Source organism: Choristoneura fumiferana, chromosome 5, assembly GCF_025370935.1.
Source record: "Choristoneura fumiferana chromosome 5, NRCan_CFum_1, whole genome shotgun sequence".
Classification (NCBI taxonomy): Eukaryota; Metazoa; Arthropoda; class Insecta; order Lepidoptera; family Tortricidae; genus Choristoneura; species Choristoneura fumiferana.
This window is the reverse complement of record NC_133476.1, coordinates 512352-537603: the sequence shown is the minus strand read 5'-3', so window position 1 is coordinate 537603 and position 25252 is coordinate 512352. Positions and strand designations below refer to the sequence as shown.

Sequence of the window (25252 nt, the reverse complement as noted above, 5' to 3'; positions counted from 1 at the left end):
TATGAAACATACAATCTCTTTCTTTAATTTCATAATAATTTAAAAAATCACTATTGCAGACCTCTGTTAAATATGAATGTGATATTTTGTTATGTTAGTGAGTGAGTAAATGAACTTATTTTTTATCGATTCAGATTATCGAAACTGCCCCATCACTTGCCCCAAACAAAATATAGTAAGATTTCTTGGAAAAGGGCCGTTATTTTTGAGCATTTTCGTAGCCTTAATTGTTCATAGTAAGTTTTTGATACTTCTACGGCTAGTCACTTCAAAGCGGTTTTTTTTTTTGTTAAAATACAATTTTCAAATCCATCCAAAGCTTCTTCCATTATTTTGTAAGTCCACGTCAAAACGTAATCTTTGAATATCAAGTGTTCTAACAATGATGGTTAAACTTTCATTATCTTTTGGGAATTTGGGAAATAATGTTTGAATTAAGTATCGTTTTTACAAGTTACACGTGTCCTGTCTAGATTTCACTTGGGATCCCTGTCACCTGTCCGCCACCCACACTACACACCCGTCCCGTATACCTACAGGCCGGACACTCCCTCTAGATTCTAGCTGCTAGACCCTTCAGCTCTATTATTTCAATAATGTACTATTATTGGCTCCATGGGACCAACTTTAAAACTGTTCCGCACCGTCCCCTGCATTCAAACGTGGGCGTCACTTTTTGTTTTTTCTTAAAGTCTCCTCACACAGCCCAGTTTTGTTGTTACTTTTGCAATAGTGATGTGTAAAACTAATCGTAGCTATCACCTGCTGTTGAGTTGCGATGTTCTCTAGCCCCGAGCTTACCGCACAGCCGCGGAGCCGCTCGACCATCCTAACTGTAACGGGAAGCTCCGAACTTGTGAATGTGGTTTTTGTCTTCCTTCTTCATTTTTTTCTTAGTTTATTGTTTTCTGTAAATACAAGAAATAGACAGTAAAAATTATCTGTTTAACTGTGCATCATTTCATAGGATAGCCATCTTTATCTGAAGAAATAACGTATACTGTAAGTATATCACAAAACAATAACACTCAGTAAACACTATGTTAGGTGAATACTAAAATCGTACCTGTTCCGTGAGATACTGCAATGGTTGCATAGAGCTAACGTGACTAGACTAATGACGGGCGGGGCGGGGCGTGCGCCGTCGGGCGGGCACACTTAGTGCATGGTGGACAGACGGCGGCGGCGGCGGCCAGCCCGGGCTCTGCAGACACGTGGGTGGGCTGGGCTGCTCCAAGTCCTAGCCTGACGCAGCCGGCCCTCCACGTTTCTGTGAAGCACGACCGCCCTCTTGTCCTGTGATTGAATGTGATAATGTAACTAATCCATAACATTCTCCCTCTTCTCATTTACCCAAAACTAATTAAGGATGCTCCACATGTTTAAATGGTATACGATACCACCACCGTTCGTTAAATAAGGTACGTTTCCGAAGTGTTGTTACGATTTTGATTTTGTGTCTATGTATTTATGTATTTTTATTACCCATATTAATTTCAATGTTGACATTGTTATTGTGTTACTAATATCGTATCTATCTCACCGGCACTGGTGCCGACGGCCGAACCGTTCCAGCCATTTTTGCATATATTTTTTTTCCATGAGAATGTTATGGATAAAATAAATCGAACATTCTGCAATGTACTCGTGCATTTCGTTTATACTCGCTTACATGATAGCTTACATTAAAGTTTTATTTTAGTGATAAAATCATTATTTTATGTCTGTTAATTTATAAATGGTTATTTATTAGAGTGCATGCGTAAGCAAGTGGTATATTATTTTGTTCTGTGAACTCTTCGTTTAGTCGATTTCGTGATTCGCTTTTTAATTTGAGAGTCTGAATAATTAAGTTCTAGTGAGACTGTTATGATTTGCCATTACCTACCACTATAGTCTTCTTGTATTGGCACTGGTGTTGGCTGCGGCGTTGCGTGCGACGACCACTCACGTGTGTTCTTGTTCCGCACAGAAAAAGTCCAGCTCCCGGCGCCGCGCCAGCAGCCCCCCGTCTTCTAGAGAAAGGTAACTCTTTTAATTTCATACTCCATATCATTTCTCTACAAGGATATACTATGTAGGCAATTTAACAGAAGCAAATAATTAAAACAGTATATAATTATGTATAAATGTAGCGGCTGACGTAACTGCGTTATTACTACATGCAATAAATCTAAATCACAATAGCTCATTTTATGCGCCTGAATATGCGTCGGTCATGATTTATATTTCAGACTTGACAAACTGTTAATTATTATTATTTATTAAACAGCGTTATTGTGTGATGGAAAGATTTAGGGGCTGTTTCACCATCCATTGATTAGTGTTAACTGACGGTTAAATGTGATGCCGTCTCTATATGTTTTGTTCGAATAGACGGAGAGGGCATCACATTTAACCGTCAGTAAAGACTGATCAGTGAAGAATGGATGGATGGTGAAACAGCCCCTTAGTGTTGGAATAACTATAGTATTAAATTGGTCAAAGACAATGCTCAATAATTAACCGGTGAATCTTTATTTTGTGAACTTCCACTGGTTTCTTATTTATTAGACTAGAGGTAAGCGCTCGTACTCAAAAGTTAAGGTATATATAAAATAATTCGTATTACATTCCAGGTCGCCCGTGAAAAACAAGAAAGTTTCCAAAGATAAAAATCGAGAGGAACCAAACGAGCACAGAGAGAACGACCACAGAAACAGAGACCGCGAAGAGAGGACCAGAAAGTATGACAAGAGGGAGGAGTCCCCGCAGCGGCGCCCCTCCCCACGCCGCGCTTCCCCGCGCCGCCCCTCCCCGCGTCGCGCCTCCCCGCGCCGCCAAGACTCCGACCCCGAGCCCTCCCCGCAGCACCGGCACAAGTCCTACGTCACCAAAATAGACAACAGACGGAGAACCCTCTAGAGAAGACTCCGAAAAGCCGCGCGCTTCCAAACGCAACCATCGTGACAGGAGATCTTCGTCCCCCGAAGAAGAAAAACCCAAGAGACCCGACAAGAGTAAGAAGCGCCGCGAACCCAGCGAGTCCCCTCCTCCTGAAAAACGACGGAAAAGAAGCGAATCCCCCGACCAGAGAGACCAGAGGAAAAGGGAGGAAAGCTACTATAACAGAAAGGAGAAACCGAGCAGAAACCGCAGGGACAGCTCGCGCGAAGACCGGGAGAGGGACAGGAGGACGCAGAGGAGCGAGTCGCCCGATTACAGAAAGAGGGAGGACTCGTACGGACGGAAAGAGAGGGAGGACAGGAACGAGAAGAGGAGCAGGAACAATCACGATCGCTTCGAGGAGGAGGCGCCGCGGCGGAGGAATAGAGATAGTCCGGACGGGCCGCCCGCGCGCCGCCGCAGCCCCGAGCGGGAGCGCCGCGAGCCCGAGCCCGAGCCCGAGCCCGCCAGGAGCCGCCGGGAGAGGACCGGCGAGCCCGCCAAATATAACAACTCCAAATCGGAAAGGAGATCCTCCTCTTCGGAAACTGAGGCCGAGCCGAGACGTAAGGTCGATAAGAGGAGAGAGAAGCCGCGGCATCAAAAGGAGCGGAGCGCGTCGCCGCCGCCCCGGGAGCGCCGCCGGAGCCCGACGCCCCAGCAGCGGCGCCCGCGCGACTCGGAACCCGCTCACATTGACAACTACAAGAGCTTCCGGAGAAGTGTTGATGATACGCGCCAGCGCAGCCGCTCGCGCCGCAGGTCGAGGGCGCGGGCCCGTCGGGCTCGTCGGGGACGCGGCGGGCGCGGGCCGCGTCGGGCTCCCCCGGGGCGCGGCGAGCGCAGCCCCCGTCGGGCTCCCCCGGGGCGCGTCGGGCGCAACCCCCGCCGGGCTCCCCCGGGCGGCGCAGCTCGTCGTCGCTGAGCTACTCCCCGGCGCGGCGCAGCCCCGAGCGTTACCGCGACGTGCTGGCGCAGCTCCCGGAGCGCGACCGGCGCAAGTACCTGCGCGCGGCGCGCCCCGCCCCCCCCAGCCGGCCGCGCCGCGCCGCCGTGCAAGCGTCCTGCCTGCGCACAGACTCCAGCGACGACGACGCCGAAGACATCCTGCCCCCCGACGAGCGCGCGCGCCAGAACGAACTGGACCTCCAAGCGTTGACCGAGCTGAAGCGTCGTCTCGCGCAAAAGGCGGCCTCCATCGAGCGCCGCCGCGAGGAGGACGCCTCCGCGACCACCTCCCGGGACGACGCGCCCCGACTGACCAAGAGACGCACCCCCACGCCGGACGAAACACAACGGAAAGAGAGAGAGAAATCTAAGTCGAGATCGATCTCACCGGAGAAACCTAGACAGAAAACTCCGGAGGCGGTCAAAGAGAAGAGTCCGCTGAATATAGAGAGCTCGCCGGAGGTTAAGAAGAGAAGTAAGAGCGGGTCGCGGCGCAGCTGGACGCGGTCGTCGGGCTGGCGGTCGCGGTCGCGGTCGCGGTCGCAGTCGCGGTCGCGCGGCAAGTCGCGCTCCAGGGGGAAGTCGTCGCGGTCCCGGTCCCGGTCAAGGTCAAGGTCGTCCAGGTCACGTTCCAGATCATATTCTTCGTCGAGGTGAGTTACTATATAAATATTTTTTTGTCTTCAAAAAGTTATATTTATGTTCTAAAAAAGTAAGAGTTAATTTATGTTAAAAAATATTTTAATACATGTTTACTTTTTTTTTTACGTTCTTGCATTGTTATCTAACTTAAAGTATATGGTAAACGTATGTATACCAAATATCAAGTTGATCCCACCACTAAAAGTGGATCAAAATTAACTTGCTTAAATTTGAAGCAAACAAAGGACCCTACGAAATGGAATGAAGTAAACGCTTTTAAAAAAGGAAAGGGTGTGAGCGAATATACCAATCCGCAAATGGCATGACACAAATCACTTGAATTTTATTGGTCGTAGACTGCTCGTTAATTCATCTACATATTTATTATATGTCGGCGCGGAATCATCCGGCCGTTGAAAATTGCCATCCGGAGGCTCAGACATCAAGATGATTCTGATGACATCAAGATGAGCCGCACTTTTAAATTTTTACCGCAACTTGCAAAGGTCTTTTACGAGACAACAATGGCGGCCGGCGACCGTCCCGAAAAACAATAATAATCACGTCGCTACTTTCCCGCCATCTCAAAACTGATCCCTGATTGGCTAAGAGCCGATTCCAAGTCAAACTAGTGTTTTTTCTCAAACATGTCATGAAATATTGACGTTGTGTTACAAATAATAGGCTGAGAAGTATCGCGCTGCAGGCGCTGCTCAGCTGCGTGCGCGCGGTCACTCTAGCGGCCTGCAAAGAGATTTCATACAACCTTGCAGGGCGCTGGCCGGCAATGCGACCGTCTTTTGTTTGAACGCGCGCTCTGCGACACGGCCAGCAACACCGACCGCAGCCCGCCGCCACCAGCCACACAACATCGCGACTAGACTAGCGTCCCGCCAGCTTCATTTTTTTTTGTGTTTTATTCCATGTACCTAATGTTTGAGAAAAGCATTATACAAGCCTCGGCCGAAACCTGGGGTTGCCGGCCTCTACAGTAATGTACTATTAAATGTTTAATATGGATTAATTTAAATATGTTGGGTTTTTCAAGTGAATTGATTTATATAGGTAATTTATCAAATTAAATATCAGGATTTTAATAAGTTGCAATATAATTTTTAAGTTTCACCGGCAACTTCCGCTATCATGATTCATGGCGTGAAGTCTTTTCTCGTTGAGCAACTATCTTTTAATGTGTTTAATATGATTAGACGATTATTAATTAATGTAAATAACTTTAATAATAGCAATTAAAATTAAAACAGTCAACAAAATAATATAAATAAGATCTAATACAACATATACTGCGGTAGACGCCAGCGCCATTTCTTTTATCGCGGAAAAATGCGGAGCTAGTTAGACTAACTAAATTATTTAGTAAAAAGTTTTATAGATGGCGCGGGAAAGTTTTATAGTTTTATAGGGAGTGCGGTTTGAGCGCGCCGTCTCTTTCTTAACCTGTCCTCTCCCAGAGGCACAAATTTGTGCCCAAATTCCTTTGATCCTGTTATCCTGGGAGATGACAGATTAAGCGATACTTTGAAGTGGGACGAACCATAGTGCTTACGTAGCCTTAATCCCAAACAGATTAGAACAGTTAATAAATGTAATGGTAATCCGTGTCCACAGAGGTTCCCGCTCGTCGCGCTCCAGTTCGTTCAGCAGCCGCAGTTCCTCGCGCTCGTCACGATCCACCTCCACGCGCTCTTCCAGGTATACACACAGACATACATAGACGGTGTTTGGCGGCAAAACACTCCATTTAATATAGTAACTGTCTCGAAAACACGTTGGAAAATTGCTCTGGGGAAGTTAAGAGCTCGGGCTATTCAAATAGAGTGCACGCGTCCCAGATTGACGTAGCCCGGGGTCGATTTTTGGCAAAGCCTTTTTATGTATTACTTCGTCTAAGAAACAGCTGGTCTAAGTAGAAAGTGCTCTAAGAAGTAACTGGTCTAAGTAGCAAGTTGCTTTAAAAAATCCCCGAGTGTCTAGATGGTCTCAGTTTGTCCATTTTCTGGTTCGTCAATTATTTTTTTTGCCCGAGTCGAGGCGCGGAGCTCCTATTTCGCGTGGCCTGAGGCACTTCGCGCCTTGATGCATCTCAAGCCTAACATAATCTATGTTTTTTCGTGTTTCCGAATCAAAAAGATCAGGACCAGGTGCTTTTTAGACGACATGCTACTTAGACCAGATACTTCTTAGACCAGCTGTTTCTTAGACGAAGTGATACTAAAAAATAAAGGCTTTGCCAAAAATCGAATCCGGGTCTTCGTCAATCTAAGAACATAAGTAAATATCTAAATAATATTTTTAGCATTAGGTACATATTAGTGAGACTTGCGACTTGCGTGGGATGCAAGTGAATAAATCGCGCTGTAATTGATACATTGGCGGTGTATAGTTTAGTTAGGGCGTTAGTGATTTTGCGGTATAGGCGACACCACGGATTTATATTGAAGTGGATGACGCTGGTTCGGTCGAATGTACGAATATGGAGCGTGTCAATTTATTAATACGTCAGTGGCACATTTTAATCGAAAGAAGTATGTTTTGTTGGTGGCTTGAACAAAAAATAGCCAGCATCGCGCAATTTATCATTTTTGTGGCATACTGAAACATTAAAAAATATTATTGACTTTTCTGCCTCACCGATATCACCATCGTCATAGTGTTTGAAAAAAATGCAAAAATTCGTAATAAAACCCTTTAAAATAAAGAGCTAAGAGAATAAATATTGTCATGCATGAAACGTATCCGATTGGCATAGTGGGTTATACAATAAGCACTAAAACGGGCTGTCAAACCGACAACTAATATGACTATTAAAACATGAGTCACAAGTATTAATAGTCGAGGTACACCCGACATGTTTCGAACCAATCCGTGGTTCGTTTTCAAGGTGAGGTCAAGCCGTCATCCACCGACATAAAGATCCGTGCGTCCGACCGTGCCGGAGTCCTCTGCGCGCATTAACCGGATCTGTTTGGGTGCCGTTTGCATGTGCGCGTTAACGTTCAGAACAATGACGGGCGTGTACGCCGATTACCGTAGATCGCCGCGCGCGCCGCGCTCGCCATCTATCCCGCGCCGCGCCGGCTCCCCCAGCTTCCTCGACCGCCGCCGCATCACCAGGTACACGACCCCCCGCCCCCCGCCCCTCGCCGTCTTCATACAACTAATAACAAAAGGGATACAAATATTACTGGGATCCATCACTTCACTTTCGACTGCCATCATTTTATAAGTCGTAATGTAATGTTTGTCAATTATTGCTAGTCATGATTTTTTTCCCCGCTGAAACCATACATTTTTCATAATTTTCAAATGGTCACCTGTAGAACTCTATAGGTTGGGTTAGATTTTGTTTATAGCATTTCTGAAAAATAAATGGTTCCAGAGAAAAAAAGAATTATGTCAAATATTACATTATGAATAACAATTTTTGACCAGTCGATATAGACCCAATGTTACTAATTTCCCACAGAATCGATGTTGATATTTCGCATCCCCTGCTATTAATACCCGCACATTTTTTGCATACGTTTCAGTAACGGTACTTATCTGTAAAATGCTACCTAATTAAAGTACTTTTTTCGTCATTACGGCGTGAAAACGGCTGAATGGTAACGTTTTGTTCGACTTCTCCAGCCGTAATTTTAGCTTTAGCCACATTTACATTTCTATCGCCTCTTATTCATTAGTAAAGCGTCATAGAACGAGCTGGGTAACTGGAACTTTCCAGCCGTAGAGCTTTAGGTTGTAGTGTTGAAAGGAGACCGTGCGACCCGACTGTTTGGGTCTGTAAAATAACTCGCGTGTTCGACATAACAATACCTACGAAAGTGATTAGCCAAATCATAGCTCAGGCGTTCTTATAACATCGATGTGATTTTAAATTCCACGACAATACACCATACGCTTGCAGCGTACGTTCACTGGCAAGAATATTTAGAATTAAACATTAAATTGAGTGAAACGCGACTTTACAACCGTTTCAGCCTATCAGCTATTGAATGCTTTGTCCTATCCCATGTTACTGCTGGTGACTTAATCAGAATTCCTCGATTTTTTCTCCATTTTTTAACGGGACTACTAAATAATAGTGATGGCGTGATGGTTGATCGCGCAGACGCTTAGAACTTTTGTTGGCAACGCGATTAAGCTATTAATCTGTCATCTCCCAGGATAACAGGATCAAAGGAATTTGGGCACAAATTTGTGCCTCTGGGAGAGGACAGGTTAAATCGACTTTTCGAAGTTATAAAAAAAACTGCACCATAGTAATTCCGTTCCCTAGGTGTTGTTATGACGGCGCTGCGTTATTATTGGTTGATCACTGCGGGCTTGAAGCTATTCAGACTTATCGAGTTTGAATAAGACGTTGGTGCTGTTGATTCATTGGTTGAAATTGGATAAAAATTAAATAGTTCCCTTAATGTATCGTTACATATTCTGTAGCAATGTTTGTCGGTGTATCGATAGCACTTTCAGAAATCACCGTTTTTGTTCTGGACTGCCGTAGTAGCGACACGAGTGCCGTTCATTTGTTCTGTCGCAACAGACGAACTGTTGAATGCCGCTCAGTTGTTTGAAGTTTTCAGTTTTTAACATTGTTCGTGTGCCGCTTCCTTTATGCTAATTTTTATAATCGGGCTTCTGATTTTATTTTCGCCGTTTGCCATAATATGGAAAGTTATACTGAAGTTTTTCTTTATATGTAGATGTTGTGGCGTTCCTATTTTTACTAATGATGACGCCGATATTTTTGTTGCACCCGCGTTGGCGGCATCTCAATTCCCATACTATGGCATTGTATATTATCCCATATATATGTATTTTTTGTTTCATCTTTTTTAGAAAAAAGTCACGAAAGCATAGCACGAGTTCAGAGGACACGCGTAGCTCCGATTAGTGAAGTGGACGTGCTAGTGCGATGTACTTTTAGTTTAGTTATAAGTTATGTGCATTGTAATTACTTTACCTATCCATAATTATTCCAATACATTGACAAATCACAGAGTGTTTTCTTTTTATTTGCTTGGGATTGTAGTTTTGATTTTTTATTAAATTTTAAAACAAACAGGCTGTGAATAGAACTTTTTACTTCTTTAAGTTTTCTACAAGTGTGGGCTATTTTAAAAAAGTTTTTTTTTTTATTATAACAGCATCCATATCAGTATTAAGCCACAAGGATACGGATGCTGGCATAGTGTTCCCACGCATAGTTCGCGCGTCGTTGGTAGAGGCAAATGATATACTTGTCTAATATCAATATAAGCCAAGTATGTTTATTAACGGTGCGCCAACTGAATAAATGAATATGCGTATTTGCACAACGTTTAAAATGTCTCGCACGTAGTACACATGTATTAGTATTTCCGTATGGGTGCAGATTGTAAATACTCATTATGTTGTGTGTGTGTGCGTCTAACAAGGTTATTGTGCCGATAAACCCAAAAAGTTGGGCCACAGTTTATCACAACTTAACATTTTTATTAGCGAGGAATAAATTAAACTAGAATAACAAAGTTCAATTGTCCAAAAACCGCGTGGCTCTTCTTTAGCTCAACTTCGTTTTACTTTAACATGGGTGTGCTACTAATTATATTATTTAGTCGTAAGACAGTTGAAATAACAAAGTAAATACTGCAAATGATTCGGTGAACCGGTCTCGAGTGCCAATACTTCGTGTGCGCCAGTTTCGGCAGTACAACATCAACACAAATAGACTAATGGTATTTATTTTTCCTCCGTAGCGCACCCGTTGTAGATCTTACGTCAAATAAATACAAGTATAGAAGAAGATAAATTACAGACGAATATTTATTAAGTGGAATGCCGCAGCGGGCCTGCCCGCGCCTGAGTAGAATGCGTGCTATTGACGAAGGACATTGTATTTTGCGTGTTTTGTTTTATTTCATTAAAGTTTACCCTTTATTTTTGTTGTTTTTATTTTTTTATCGCTGCATGGTAGACGCTATTGTATACTTGAAGTTGAATACCTATTGTATATTTTGATAGACCACAGTGTTTTTGTGATTATTATTGCTACTATGATTTGGCCAGTGAGAAAGGTAAGCAATTTATTGTAAAGCGTTCAATTTTTATCACTTTTATAAATAGTGCATGATTTGTTGAGACTGAAAGTATCGTTATAAATGCATGGACACATTTGTTATGATATAAATAGACCCCACTGATTTAATTGTCAAGATAACAATGCTTATGAGGTCAAAAGTTATTCAAGCGAATGCGCTCATTAACTGACGTTTCATTGTTGCAATATCTGTTTATAACCGGCTAACAAGGCCACATATCTAGGTCAGTTAGTTTGCGAGTGTGAAATCAAAAGTTAACCCTACTAAGTCGACGGTCGTTTACTAACCCCTAACCCGTACTAACCGGCAGTGCGCGCAAGCGGCCGATCCCGTACCACCGGCCGACGCCTTCGTCGCAGTCCAGCGGCAGTTACCACAGCACGTCGTCTGAACGCAGCTGGTCGCGCTCGCCCAAACCCGAACGAGACTGAAACACATTCCAAGCTAATACCACCAAGTCTTTGTACATTGCCTTCTATTTCTCACAGGCAGATGGGATTTGTGAAGATGGTTTCAAGCTCCAAGGATCGGGAAAACGCCTGGCATTTTGAAAACTTACCTTTTTAGTATAATTGATAGATTCAGGCGTTACTTTGCGATGGTGCCTCACAATAACTTGCAAAGCAAAGTTTACAGGTAGTAGTCCCTTTATGGTAGAAACTTCTTTGTGATGTAACAACAAGCTCAATGACATCCATAGACAGTTAACGAACTCGTGAGACTCCTAATATGGCTCATAAAAGATTTTCTGTCATTTGGTGCAAATGGAAAATGGACAACTCGAAATTATGCCACAGAATAAGTAATAGTACAAGTACAGCAGCTTCACTGCCGTACAAAAGTGACGTTTAGGCATAATGAATAATAATAATAAATCGACTAACACTAGTTTGTAAGAATAAAAAATATGGACTTTTGTTTGGTCTGAAATAAAGTTTTTTTTTTAAATCATGCCTTCTTTACTTGTACTATTACTTATTCTGCGGTATTATTTCGAGTTGTCCATTTCCATTTGCACCAAATGACAGTAAATCTCTTAAAATTGTTGTTTATGCTCTCTCAAGTGAAATTTTGGGCGTTTTTCCAACTTTATCAATTGGATCTAATTTAGCGTTGAATTTATCTGAACTCCGGTATTTTTCGTTGTTATTTGCTGGAACTTAAAATTGCATCGACAAGGACAAAACAAACTGCAATAACTTTGATATTGTCGACTGGGGGACTATCCTGAGTAGATATATTGAGCTCGAATGCCTCATAGATGTATTGCGACGATTTTGATATTCAGCGAAATGGCGGGAACCTGAAACAAATTATGGCCAAGTACAGTCAGCAACAAAAATATACATAAGTTTGAAGTGCCAAAAATATGTATACAGGACTTTATTGCCTGAACATTAAGGTCGTGTATTATATACATATTTTTTGCATGTTGGCTCTATTCATATCTTTGTTGCTGACTGTACCTACCAAAATAACAACTTTTTTGCTTGTAGATAGTTTACTTAATATGAATTTTGCATAATTGCATCGGTAAGAATTCCATGCAAAGGTGAATTTTTGACAAATTGCGAGTGTGCAAAATTATTTTGGTTGCATTAAGTACTATGAAGTACTTACCTACGTTATTTCGGTCTCGTTAAGAGAACAAACGACACGCTTTTCTTATAGTTACATCGAGGAATTCATGTCTTAGTGTTAATATAATATTTTCTTTATTGTTGCGGCAAACCGAATGGCGCCGGAGCTATTTATATCTACAAATTTATTTTAGGCCAAAATATTAAGTCCGCCTGACTGTTTTTCTATTTCAGTTATATAATGGACTTTTACATTCCTGTTATCTAGTCAAAGAAGTCAAAACATTCCAGTCAAAAACCTATTTTATTTTGTGATAATTAAGGTTTATTTTTATTTTTACACGTTTATTTTTTACTTGTTGGTAATATTATTTTAAATTATTTTTAGACGTAAGCTCTACCAGTACCAAAAATACTCAAATATTTATAATTTTATTGTTAAGTGCAATATATTTATTGAAAAAAAAAACTGTATTTACACTATGTCAAATCTAGTAATTTTTCTAGTCATTTGCAATTATTTATTTTACTCTGTAACAAGAAAGTTACAAAATAACATTTAATATAGAATGGTGGCTGTTTAGTCATTAAATATTTAGACACAATTTTTGATGAAACATGTGAAAAACGGTTGAAATAAGCAATAAATTAATTAGAAGATTCTGAAGGGGACATAATGAAATAATACTCATTATTAACAAAATACCTTTGTATTATATACACAATAATAAATAAAATATAAGTCTTTGATTGTAACGAATCTCGATAAATGCACTATACATGTAATATAAAAATGATTTTGCGGCCGTTTGGCGAACTAAGTTTCGCATATATGCGGCGTAGACAAAAACTAAAAAAATATAATGGATCCAATTGCTGTTGTCAAATAGAATAGATACCATTGACATGTTTGTTTCATTGCTTATTTTAGACATATCCTGCTCATTGAGAAAATATATGAAGATACCAGTCAATAAATTAAGTAATTTAAAGCTATCAATTTGTAAAAGCTAATAGATATACCCGAAAGGAAATACAAGCAATCGAGTTAATCGGAGGCTCTGACTGAACTCTGTGGCGGCATTCATTATCAAAGTGCACCTTAAGAAAACAGAAAAAGTTTTGGTAAAAAAATACATCAGTTGACTGGCGGGCTATTGGTATTTTATACATACGTACACTAACCCCTCGTATAAAACAAACTAAAAAAAGTACTGAATTCTAGTCTCATCCGTTTTAATAAGCACAAATTCTGCTGATTAAAAAAAATACAAAGAGAGCCTTACATTTGTCACTGATCAGCGCCTCGCCTAAACATGCGAGGGGCTAAGGAACAGTTGTAAAGACCATTAAAAAACAAATGCTAGGTATCTAAATAATGGTTCACGGTATTAGGTTACGATGAGAATGTGCAAAGAAGTTGGCATACCAGTATAATCTGCTAAAGAAATAACTGTGAAAAGGTTCCAAAGGTACAGTCAACGTCATAAATAAGTGGTCACTTTTGTCATTTTAATGTCATGTTTCAAAAGCCATACGAAATTATGTACTGACTGAAAGCGACAAGGTACAAAAGTGATCACTTATTTACGCATATGACGTTGATTACATGATGCAAATTCTTCCTACTATAGGCACAGCCTCGTCAAATGTTTTACACTTTACTTCCTTGTCGCTGTCACTTCGCGTTTGAACTTTTGAACTGTCTGGAGTTATACATTGACGAGATATTAGTGTGCAACCTTTAACCTCAACTGTGCTAGTGTGACTAACCTAGACTGATAAGACTGGTTATCTTAAGAGTTCTATGATAGTCTTAATCAAATATTCCTGCATTGACTTATAACATGCCAGAGGTAAGCAATTCAGTCTACTCAAATCGACGGGTAACAACACTTTTTACCGGACATACAATACCGACATGATATTTTGTGACACACCCATAGAAACTCTTGTCAGTTTGACACCAGTTTGTATGGACGTGTCCACGAAATATCGGGTCGGTATTGTCCGTGCCGGTAAATAGTGTCACCCAAACGACCATATTAGTTACCAATATAAAGTTTTCAAAGAGAGTAAAGTTCATTTAGGCAGATATCACTGTCTAGCTACGTAAATAGATCTTTCATAATGCTAGGTTTTTGTTGAAACTTTGAGCAGATACCGATACCATATGCAATAATCACCAATAACATTATAAATATAACAAACCATGACTGTATTTTTACAAAATATAAAGTTTAGACATTTTAATACACTTACCCCCTGTTTCACCATCCATTGATTAAATTTATCTGACGGATCAATGCGATGCTGTCTCTGTTTGTTTTGTTCAAATAGACGGAGACGGCATCCATCTAAAAAAATAACCAAAATATGTACAAATAGTGCACCTATTTGTGATAGTTCTACTAGCATTGCAGTTTCCTGTCACATATATGTATGTATTGAAGGAATGAGTTATAGTTAATAAATAACCGCCGCAAAACGTTTCGTTCTAACTGGATGGCAAACGAGCAAGTGGGTCTCCTGATGGTAAGAGATTACCACCGCCCATAAACATCTGCAATGCCAGGGGTATTGCACATGCGTTGCCAACCTAGAGGCCTAGGATGGAATACCTCAAGTGTCAGTAATTTCACCGGCTGTCTTACTCTCCACCCCGAAACACAACAGTGCAAGCACTGCTGCTTCACGGCAGGATTAGCGAGCAAGATGGTGGTAGCAATCCGGGCGGACCTTGCACAAGGTCCTACCACCTGCAAAATACATGTGACAGGATACCGATAGAGAATTGACAGTGGGCCTACCTAAGTACAATTTAGTATAAAAATACCTGTATAATAAAATACATATTTCAAGACTTACTCAAGGCCGATCCCTGTATATGAGCCCTTTTTAACCCTAGGTACAAAAATACACATTTAACATCACTGGAATGTATCAAGGCCGAAACGACCTTTATTGCCTAACAAGATAATAGAGATTAGGATAAATATAATTTATGATAAGTGATAAAGGCAATAAACCCTCATTTTACTTATATAATATTAATTGACAAGTATTTGTGTTCATATTCATAGAAAGTATAACAATATTTGCTTCATCATAGGGTTGCCAATCACAATTTCAAAAAACTAGGATTTGAAGTTGGAAAAACTAGCAAATCTCGTTTTAGAGGACGCGAAAAAAATAAAAAATTTGCGCGCGAATTAAAATACTTAGGTATCAGGGCGTTTTAAAAACTCGAGAGGCTTCTTAAAATTATTCAGGACGCCTCAGGCAGGGCAGGACACATCAACATGTACTGGCATAACAAGACTTGGTAACCCTACTCCACTCCACAACCCCTTCTAATTATTTGATTCCTGACCCACTGTGGAATATTCTCAGTGTCTAAATGATTTCATTATCAAATGTGATGTCACTGTAAAAAGTTACCTCAGCGGGTCGTTATTTAGTTGGCCCGATAATACTTCCACAAAGTGGTCAATATTCAGCATTTTCTAGTCACTCCTCTCAGCAGGATTTTGTTCACAGAGATGATGGTCCAAGTAAAAATTTTAGGTATTAGAGATGTACCAACTAGCCAGCCATATTTAGGTACAGTTTGCAAAGATATCAAATGATCGGCAAATAAGAATTACTGCAAATTACACTAACGAAGAGCACAAGTTGCGTATCTAAGACAACAATAAGACTACATTGTGAAAACACGAACGCATGACAGTGGCGCGAATGTTGGATCGAAACGAACGTTCCCGAGTGCACCAGAACTTAGCCGACAATGATTGGCGTTGCCGACTAGACCATCTCACTCAGCGCCGATAAGTCGGCTAGTCAGCAAAACTCATACTCTGCACATCTCTACCTTGCGTCCGAAGCGAAAGACTTGCCAATGCTGAGTCTAGTTTGGTCCAAGTAACACATCCTACTGAGAATAATCTGTTTGACTTGAGCCTTGACACAAAATGCTTGAATATTAACCAATTAATGGCAGTAAAAATCTATATCAAAATAATTGTAGAATTATTGTATATAACCATGTGTTGTTATTTCTTATATACCCATTAGTAAAGTAGCTAAATATGAATATAATTGTTCAACAACTCGACGGCATCTCATGCCGTGTTAGCCCCCACCACTTAAAACTAATAACATTCAGACTTAGTCTTTCCTGTCCTCCTTTTTCTGGGTCATTTGCCGTCTTTTGCTGGCCAGGAACATTGCCCAGCAGAAACCAACCAGATTCATGAACAGGACTCTTAACTGAAAGGAAAAAGATAAATATAAAGTAAAATTTAATAGCATGTTTGGTAGCATGCCTTAACGCTTCCTAAGCACAGTGAAGACCACAGAACTCCTAATAAGAAGAATATATATGTCATAATGAGCTAAAAAAACAACCACACATGGCTAAAAGCCATATAATTATTAATTTTCTCAGCTGTCTGTTACAAATTTTAACTTAACTTCTCGAAAGATTAATTTATTACTAAAGAACACAATAAACATTGACAGCAGGAGAGCTAACTTGTATTTTAGACATCAAACTAAAATGGGATTTTTAGTAATTACCACAGAATAGGGAACTATACTTGGTTTGGATAGGCATTTAACTAAATGTAAACAAAACACTGTCAATTGGTGTCTTAAACACTGAAATTCCCCCTCCCCTGTTAAACTATCTAAACTTTAACATTTCTGTATTGAAATACACTAGTCTAGTTTGTATTACAAAGATAGATAAGAAAAATGTTTTAAAATCCTTAAATGTACCAAATCTGACAGCTGAAGTTTGTTTACATTTAGTTAAATACCTATCCAAAACAAGTATAGTTCAATCTGATTTGATGCATCAATGCATTGCATGAATGCACCAGTAATGCATGGTGCTTTATAAGTTTAACATACAGGAAACATTAAATACAAAGTATACCTCTTCATGGCATATCTACCAGATATTGCTTGCTACTTTGTCTGCAATGAATTGATTATCACTACCCTATAGGAACTATACCATATTTCAGGATAAAAAGTATTATACCTTTAATAAAATAATATGCCTAGGTTTTAAAGTGGCTATTTTAGCATAAATGAGTCACAATCCTTCACATTTAAAATAGGATAGATCCAAAATATCCTTACCATTGGCGGGACAAATGCCAAGTTGATAATTTGGAACAAGGTCATCCATTTCCAGTTTGCTTCTAGAACAGTGGAGTACAGCGCATACAGCTGTTTAGTGGCAGCCGAGTGATTCTTGCCCTCAAACCTCGCCAGTGTATAGAGAGAGAATGCCTGCATGAGTGGCGCGAATATAAGCCTCTCAAATAGTAGCTTTTTCACCAATGGGAATGCTACGACTTCTTCAGGGAACAGTCTCTCCACAAGGTCATAGAAGAAATGGGGAATTGTTCCACCGAACAATAACCTGGCGAAATAAAAAGTATTGATTTGCTAAACATTATAGTCATTGAGGTATTTGACATCAAAAGCTTTTCACAAACATGATATCGATAGCATGTCAGCTTACCCATATAATCCAAAAGCTAGGACGGGGTCCAACCGTACTGAATCGCCGGCCACGACTTGGGACGCCACACTGGCTGCAGACCCCACCACACAGCTGCAAACATGTTCAGGAACATCAATTCAAATTAGAAACTCGGTTTTCACTAGTAACATTTTCGAACGTAATTATTATCTAAGATACGGAAGTTATGTAGTTGAAAAGACTTTGCACTCTGTATTTCAGGTCAAACGTACTTATTATCTTGCTTACCTTGTAATAGCTTTCGTTCTTATGGGATTCAAATACAGGTTTTGCAAATACGAAGCCACTAGATTCATAATTGGTTTGGATAAAGACATTTTTGTGAATAATCGCAGGTTCACAACTGGCGCGATCAAGTTCAAAGTAATTACTAAACTATGGAAGTTAGTTGTAAATAAATGACGTGCAGTGTTATTTCCGAATTGATGTGATAAAGTTATCGGCACTTATCAACAACGTAAAGTCGGTAGTCTAAAGTGACAGTGAATCTGACAGATTTTTTTTTAAGTACAAAGTACAAAGGCCGCTCCGTTCCACAGATAGTAGTCTAAATGCTAGAAGTCTAAGCACTAGCATTCTAAATATATTCTTAAAAGTCTAACCAAATACTAGCATTCTAAATACTCCCCATAGCCGGCCTCCGTTCCGTTTTTCCAGCAGGGCTACTACGAAACTCGAAGTTCGTGTCGTGCGGTCCCTCTGACACATATACTATTTAATAGGAGAGCGAGAGAGACGGTACGATACGAACTTCGAGTTTCTAGTTTCGTAGTAGCCCTACAGTTTAACACTGACAGACGGCAAAATAGTGCTGCCAGTTTGCAATCGATAGTTTTAATTAGAAAAAGGCCATAATATCGATAGGTCTATCTATCTATAGTATCGATATCTTTTAGTGCAATACTATCGAAAGTATCGATACTATTCTTGTCTAAAATGCATAAACTATCGATAGTATTGATACTTTTGTACAATCGATATTGAATTATTGACCTATATTTCAATACTATCGGTTTTGTAAAAGAAAGATTGCAAGATAAGAATTAAAGAGGTGAGTGGCAAAATAGCATTTTGTTTTGTATCAAGTTATCCAGTGATAGTTTTTAACGAATTTGCATTATGGTAAGTTCAGCTATTTATAAAAACCAAATTATTAAAATGGGCACGTAATGTGTGTAGTGTAGACGCAACCGATACTATTGAAATGACGGTAACAATCGATTATTTAAAACTATCGATAGAATATGTAATATTGAAAAGCAATACTATCGATAGTTCATTCGTCGTCAAGACCGATACTTTCAATAGTATTTTTGATTACCGATAGTAAGTATTGCACAAAAAGAGATCGATACTATCGAGAACTATCGCTTTTGCTCAAACTATCGATAGCTCATCGAAACACTAAGGCAAAATACACCTTTTGCACAATACACACAACTAACTCTTTGTTACGTTAGTATATTGTGCCTTTTGTTTATATACAAATCGATATTTAATCGATAACCTGTGAACTTCTTTCTACGAGTTCATGTCCCTTTCCTTCATAAAGAAAGATAATTTATTCCAAACTAGTTGTTGCCCGTGACTCCATCTCAGAATAATTCTTCTATCGCTATACTGCAGGAACTATGCAATTCCATGGGATAAAAACTGTCCTGTCAATTGTCCTTTCCAACATCTCGAGCTACTTGATAGGACACAGAAATAAACTTTTTATATGTAACTACGTACATAGAGAGTATCTGGAACCACTGAACTGATCTGGGAAAAAGTAACAGCAACAGTTAGTGAAGTTTTAAATCCCCATTTCTATCTCATCATGGTTAATTCATTCCCTTTATTTAAAAATAAAAATAATAATATATTACAATACCATCTAACTTAGCTAAGATTTACTTTTGATATATTATCATAATTGTAGGTACTGATAAACATTCTAACTATTAGCTCTCATCATATAATTTGTTTAATTGCATTTTGAGGTTTTGCGAGGTGACGGCCGGCGTGTCGGGGACCGCGGGCCGCGCCTTCACGACGGGCGTGTTCAGGAAATGTAACTGCTCCTTCATTTTCAAGTACATGTTCAAAGCTTTCCCTCCATCTATTTTGACCGGCGTACTCATATCGGACACATTAGGCATTGACTTGTAAAATACTTTCTTCCGTAAACATGCTGATTTCTTTGGTATTTTATAAGATGGTGACTTAGGACTTGCTCTGATAACAGAACAGTGTCGACCAAGCACCGGACTCTTTTCTGGACTCTTAAACTCTGCTGGAGGCAGATTATTAGATACCAGAGTGACATCTTTATCACTGCCAGATATATGTCTTCCATCTCTGTTTTCAATGAGTAGTCCTTTCTTTTTGATTATGTCTTCTAATGCTTTTTGCTGTGTTTCTTTGATATTAATGAGCACTTGAATGCCATCATTAATCATTTTAATGTTGTGTCTTGTTTGTTTTTCAATCTGTAAAATTTCTTTCAGTTCCGATGTCTGGGTCTCAGTGTTATTGACAGTTGCTTTTTTCAACATGTCGCAGAGAGACACAATGACACTTTCCTCCCTCTCATTGACTGCCTCACTGGCCGCTGGTTTGTCAAAACACATGATAGTGTCATTTTCAACATTAGAATTTTCGAGAATGCTGGAGTTGTTTAAAGATTCCTTATTTTGTCTGTACTCCCGGAAAGGTGTTGAGACTGGTGGTGAAACCTCTGCAATGTTCTCAAGTGTTGGATAGCTGTCTAGAACAGCATTTGTTTTCTCCTCAGAGTCATGGATTTCTTTTTCTTTCTGTATGAAACTGGCATCACTTCCCGATTTCCATGAATCATTGGACAGTGGAGTGTCTGGCACAGAGGGTGGAAGCAGCCTTTTATGGTTAATCAGCTTTGGGGCAATGGATTTTCTGTTGATGTTAGCAGAATATGAACTGTTTTCTTTGTTAGCTGCAGCAACTCTGGGTTTAGCAGGTTTGGTTTCCTCAGGTGTCTCTGGTATATTGCATATACCACTGATGCGCACACTGGTTTTTGCTGAAAATTAAAAAAAAGTTAATTTATAACTTATAACATTCAAATTAGATACATGTAAATAGTAAATCTGATTTATGATAGGAATTTACCTTGTATGTACAGGGATTTTTTTGCCCTGTGCTCTGGTTTAGGAAACTTGGGTGTTTCAGCAGACACAGTCATTCTGGGGGGTGCTGCAGGGGCCATAGTCATTCGCGTTTTAGGCACAGGGGGCATCATGGTCATCCTTGTATACGTAGTTGGCTGAAAAAAAGCATCTGTTTAATACAAGACCGATTTTAGAATTCAAATAGCTCCAATAAAATACAACTAACAATGCATACAAATTAGTTTAACTAAAACAAATGAAAAACAAAACAGGTGGTTGGTAAACAGGTTTCTCAGTATAACTTAAAAATACTTAATATATAAAAAAACCTACTCTGGTCTGTGGTGGAGGTGCTGGTCTAAGCGGTTGGAAATTGAGAACTTTTCTAACCACATTGTTGTGCAGCTTCCCATCTCCAGTGTGACTTATTTTTTTATCAACTTTGATGGAGGAGTTCCAGCCTTTTTTCTTGGTTGATGTGGCAGCCTTGGGCCTGGCCGGGGTACGGCCTGTAAAAGCTGTTAATTCATTTAAAGTCTGTTAATATTTTGATAGGTATTTAATCTATGTAATCATTCATTCTGTAAAAGACATGACTAACTAACCACTGGAACAAGCAAAATATAGTTTCTAAACTTGAAATTTGGGAGACAAATTCTCTGAGGATCATACAGGTGCACTAAAGAATAAATAGAGATAAAGAGTCCTAGCTTGTTTTACTCTTCTAAGGGAACCCTCCCACCATAACATAGGGTTGTGCGAGATTACAGATCTATGGGCACTCTACCTTCTATCTCGGCTTTCATCTCAGCCATGGTCAGAGGCTTCACGGCCCTCTCAGCAGTTCGATTGGTTGCCATCGTATGGCGAGGCTTTTTCTTGCCAGTAAGCGTAAGTATATCATCTTTAGACATGATTCCTGGAATAGATTAAGATATGAAGTTTAGTGAATGAACTAGACAACATAAAACGAGTACAAAATAATCTTTTGTCATCAGTTTTTATTATACCTTTCAAAGCAAGATCGGGCAGGAGCTCGGCCATCGTCTTCGGCTGGTAGGACGTTTTTTGCAGAGTTGTTTCCTCCATCATAATTCATTAATTACAAATAAAATCACAATATTCACAACACAATTCCAATAAGCACGGAAAAAATAAGAATATCCTTTTTTAATCAAATCAAGCGTCGCATTCACAACATTCAAAATTTCAAACATGTAACTGTCATGGCCGACGACATTTGAAAAAAAAAGTACATAACCCGGATTCATTCTACGCAACCGCATTTTTTTTTAACCGCATTTAAATCGAGCTAATGTAGCTATTTGGGAATAATAAATAATAAATCTAATAGTTTGCCTAAAACAATGCGTTTTACGTAGAAACAAATGCACCTGAATTAGATCCTAAATGGTAACAATTTTGAAAGTGCTTGTAAAGGAACGTGTACCACAGAATCTAACTAAAAATTTCTTCGAATATTGATCTGTTTTAACAATATCTCGAGTAATCATTTCATTAAGTGGCGTTTACATAATTGCGTTTTCCACTGGTATTAGCTGTAATGAAAGAGATGCAATATTTCTAGGTGCCGTGAGTGACGGAGACGCCACGTTATTCAATTTGTTGTTCACGCGACTATGAATATGGCATTACACGTGACAGTGACGGAGCAGTCAGATGATTTTGATTAACTATCGTTCTTGTAACCCTATATAAAAATGTACTCTGTGGTTCTTGTTCTTGTACGCCTGTCATACTCAAGTTAGCTGCGGTCCGGTCGTCAATCATACTTATATTTGTGGGGTGGTGATATTTGTAAACAATAAAAAATGGTGACTCATGTAGAAATCAAGGGATTCGAAGATTTTTCTAAATATACTGGGTCCATTGATGACGCTGGCCCACCGGTATACTTTTTCTTCAGTGGTGAAAAGTTGCCTGGCGGTGATAGTTGGTGTCCTGATTGCGTGGAAGGTATCAATAAATTTATATTGTTTTGGATAACTCCGATAACTGTCTAAATTATTATCTACATTGTATGTAGAGTAAAAAAATGCAAATAAAGTTAAGTCTGAGTAAAAAAGTGCAAGTTAAAATTTTATAACAATGTTCTAAAACTTTCTGTGATGTGAACTTAGACGGAGCTTGGACATCGAAAAAAATTACGTTTTATATTTTTGGTGCAACTTTGACATGTCTTTGACATTGAATTGTGTTATTTACTTATTTATATACCTAATTTTCCAATTTTACTTGAATGAAGTCACTATAAATTGAATTAAATGCCAAAGTAAACCATGGTTAAGAGGCATATCAAAAAGGAAATTCTGAATTTAAACAATTACGAGGAATACACCAATTACATTGAGAATTTACCTGAAAACTGTAGAGATGTTTACTTTTTTTTTCTATCCAGTAAAAAGGATAATGGCCAAGGCTGGTGCATTTATTGCCAATTGGGTATTTATTTTTGAATAGAATTCATCTCTGAGAAAAGAGATTTTATATATGAGATATTTTAGTGTGCTATGTGTGTCTGACACCAAGCATTATTGTTTGACAGGACCCAATAATGTACAAGTAAATAGTACTAACAATTTTGTATTTAAATTTACTAATACTATTTAGTTGTATAGTCATGATCAGCTGGAAGAAGTCACCACTCTTTTTATTTAAAATTCTATATTTGTCGACCCTTACGGAACACTTGGGTGACCACATCAGCCCCATAGAGGGAACCTCTGAAACAAAAACATCAAACATGGTTGATTATATTTAATGCATAAAGGTGGTTGAATTACACTTAAGCGGGTATTCATTAGGCATCATTTGTTTATAAACACTGTTTAAGCCACAAAGAATGTTTACTTGCCATTTGCATCCATTGGTTGCCTGCAACTCACAATGTTGTCTGTCCGCCTAGTGGGAGGTCTGCCAATGCTTTGTTTTATATATAGTGGTTAGTGACTAATTGAATTACTTTGTTTCAGCTGAACCTGTGGTGAAGGCTTACTTGAGCGAGTTGAAAAAGAGTATAACTTTTGCGTATGTGGACGTTGGGAACAGGGAATAGTAAGTTTGTTTTGATTGATGCTTGGAAATGAATAAAAAACAAAATGTAATCACATCCAGTAATTTTAAAATAAAATTAACAAAATAGACAAAAAGCTTGTGTATGTTTGTTTCTTATTCATCATTCATTCATTTTATAGTACAAGGTTTGCTTAGTTTGGTATTAGTTCAATGAGGGCTATCGCATATAAATTCACCACTAGAGGGTAGCGTGAGGTCTCTGAAATGTCAAATGTCATAGTTTTTGGGTAAGCAACGCGGGTTTATTTATAATTAGAATAATTTTGTGAATATTTTGCAATACCTGAAATTAATTATGGCAAATATGCGTTACGGGGCAATTAATGTCTGTGTTTTGAGACAGTTTTGTTTTTCAGAAACCTTTGTCCTCCCTTTTTTCCGAACGAAACGGGAACTATGCAACACTGTGGTATGCTCGATATTTTTATGGTACGGTTTTAAGGTGTATTAAATATGATTTTAATCTAAACTTTGTTTTCACGCCCGTAACAACATACTTTGAAAGCCATACTTAAAAACCTCACGCAACAGTGCGCCATCTAGTGAGACAAAAAACGATAGCCCTCATTAGTGTCAGTTGTCCCGTGTTATTTATATTATAAAATAAAAACTTGTACAGCATCCAGCATCAGCATTTTCCAATACACTATACTTGTTTTTTTTGCATTAGAAAAAGGGTAGGTAAATGAGGAAAAAAGGTTGACGAGTCTTTTTATTGAAATACATTTAAAAAAATCAGTAACTACTTATGATACCAAAATAATGTAAATGATCATTTTTTCCTTGCTAATTGTTACATATTTGCTGTGGCTTATTTTTCAAAAGTGTTTTTCAATAAATAATCGCTTACCTTTTTTCTAATGCTTAAAAAAACGAAGAATACAAATTTCATTACCTGTCGGCATTGGTTGCAGCTGGAAGGACAAAGCGTGCCCGTTCCGGACGGACGCCCGAACGAGGCTCATGGTGATCCCCACCCTCATCAAGTGGAAGGGGGTCCAGCGCCTCGAGGGCAGCCAGTGCAACAAGCGCGACTTGCTACAGATGATGTTTGAGGACGAAGAATAGAATACTATTCCAGCTCGTATGGAGCCTTGCTACTGCTCAAGATGTAATCTCTGGTGTATATAACTTTATATGAATGTAAATATATACTCATTAATCATTGGCTGTTTAAATTTTATTTTGCTGTTTGCAGTCACGCGTCTCTACCCTTTCGACAATAACCGAAATCCCGAATATAATTCCTTCTCAGGAATGTTCTAATGATGAATG

At 39.3% G+C, this 25252-nt stretch overlaps 4 protein-coding genes across 6 annotated transcripts in view; 2 read left to right on the top strand and 2 right to left on the bottom strand.

The window, feature by feature from the left end:
• Positions 1–11044, top strand: part of Srrm234 (Serine-arginine repetitive matrix 2/3/4) — a 35239-nt gene extending 24195 nt beyond the window's left edge. Inside the window, 7 exon segments of the mRNA XM_074087287.1 lie at positions 1973–2025; positions 2619–2891; positions 2893–3763; positions 3766–4526; positions 6142–6225; positions 7534–7647; positions 10924–11044. Coding sequence (XP_073943388.1) covers positions 1973–2025; positions 2619–2891; positions 2893–3763; positions 3766–4526; positions 6142–6225; positions 7534–7647; positions 10924–11044 — 2277 coding nt within the window.
• A 1840-nt stretch (positions 11045–12884) lies between these two features.
• LOC141427892 (PXMP2/4 family protein 3) lies at positions 12885–18249 on the bottom strand. The gene is made up of 4 exons (XM_074087486.1): positions 17979–18249; positions 17730–17822; positions 17342–17627; positions 12885–16462 (listed from the first exon to the last, which is right to left on the bottom strand). The coding sequence occupies exons 1-4, from the start codon at positions 18065–18067 to the stop codon at positions 16361–16363; spliced, it is 570 nt and encodes a 189-aa protein (XP_073943587.1). The 5' UTR covers positions 18068–18249; the 3' UTR covers positions 12885–16360.
• Positions 18250–19575: 1326 nt separating this feature from the next.
• On the bottom strand, positions 19576–22521 carry LOC141427883 (uncharacterized). Of its 2 annotated transcripts, none has more exons than XM_074087472.1 (5): positions 21892–22521; positions 21669–21800; positions 21215–21399; positions 20883–21036; positions 19576–20793 (listed from the first exon to the last, which is right to left on the bottom strand). In XM_074087472.1, exons 1-5 carry the CDS (start codon positions 21971–21973, stop codon positions 19697–19699), a joined length of 1650 nt encoding a protein of 549 aa, XP_073943573.1. In that variant the 5' UTR covers positions 21974–22521; the 3' UTR covers positions 19576–19696. The 2 variants fall into 2 exon arrangements, with proteins under 2 accessions (XP_073943573.1, XP_073943575.1); XM_074087474.1 differs by having other exon boundaries at positions 21215–21390.
• A 99-nt stretch (positions 22522–22620) lies between these two features.
• LOC141427893 (thioredoxin domain-containing protein 17-like) lies at positions 22621–25142 on the top strand. Of its 2 annotated transcripts, none has more exons than XM_074087488.1 (3): positions 22621–22858; positions 23875–23956; positions 24892–25142. In XM_074087488.1, the coding sequence occupies exons 1-3, from the start codon at positions 22714–22716 to the stop codon at positions 25043–25045; spliced, it is 381 nt and encodes a 126-aa protein (XP_073943589.1). In that variant the 5' UTR covers positions 22621–22713; the 3' UTR covers positions 25046–25142. The 2 variants fall into 2 exon arrangements, with proteins under 2 accessions (XP_073943589.1, XP_073943588.1); XM_074087487.1 differs by lacking the exon at positions 22621–22858 and adding an exon at positions 23102–23344.
• Positions 25143–25252: the final 110 nt, after the last annotated feature.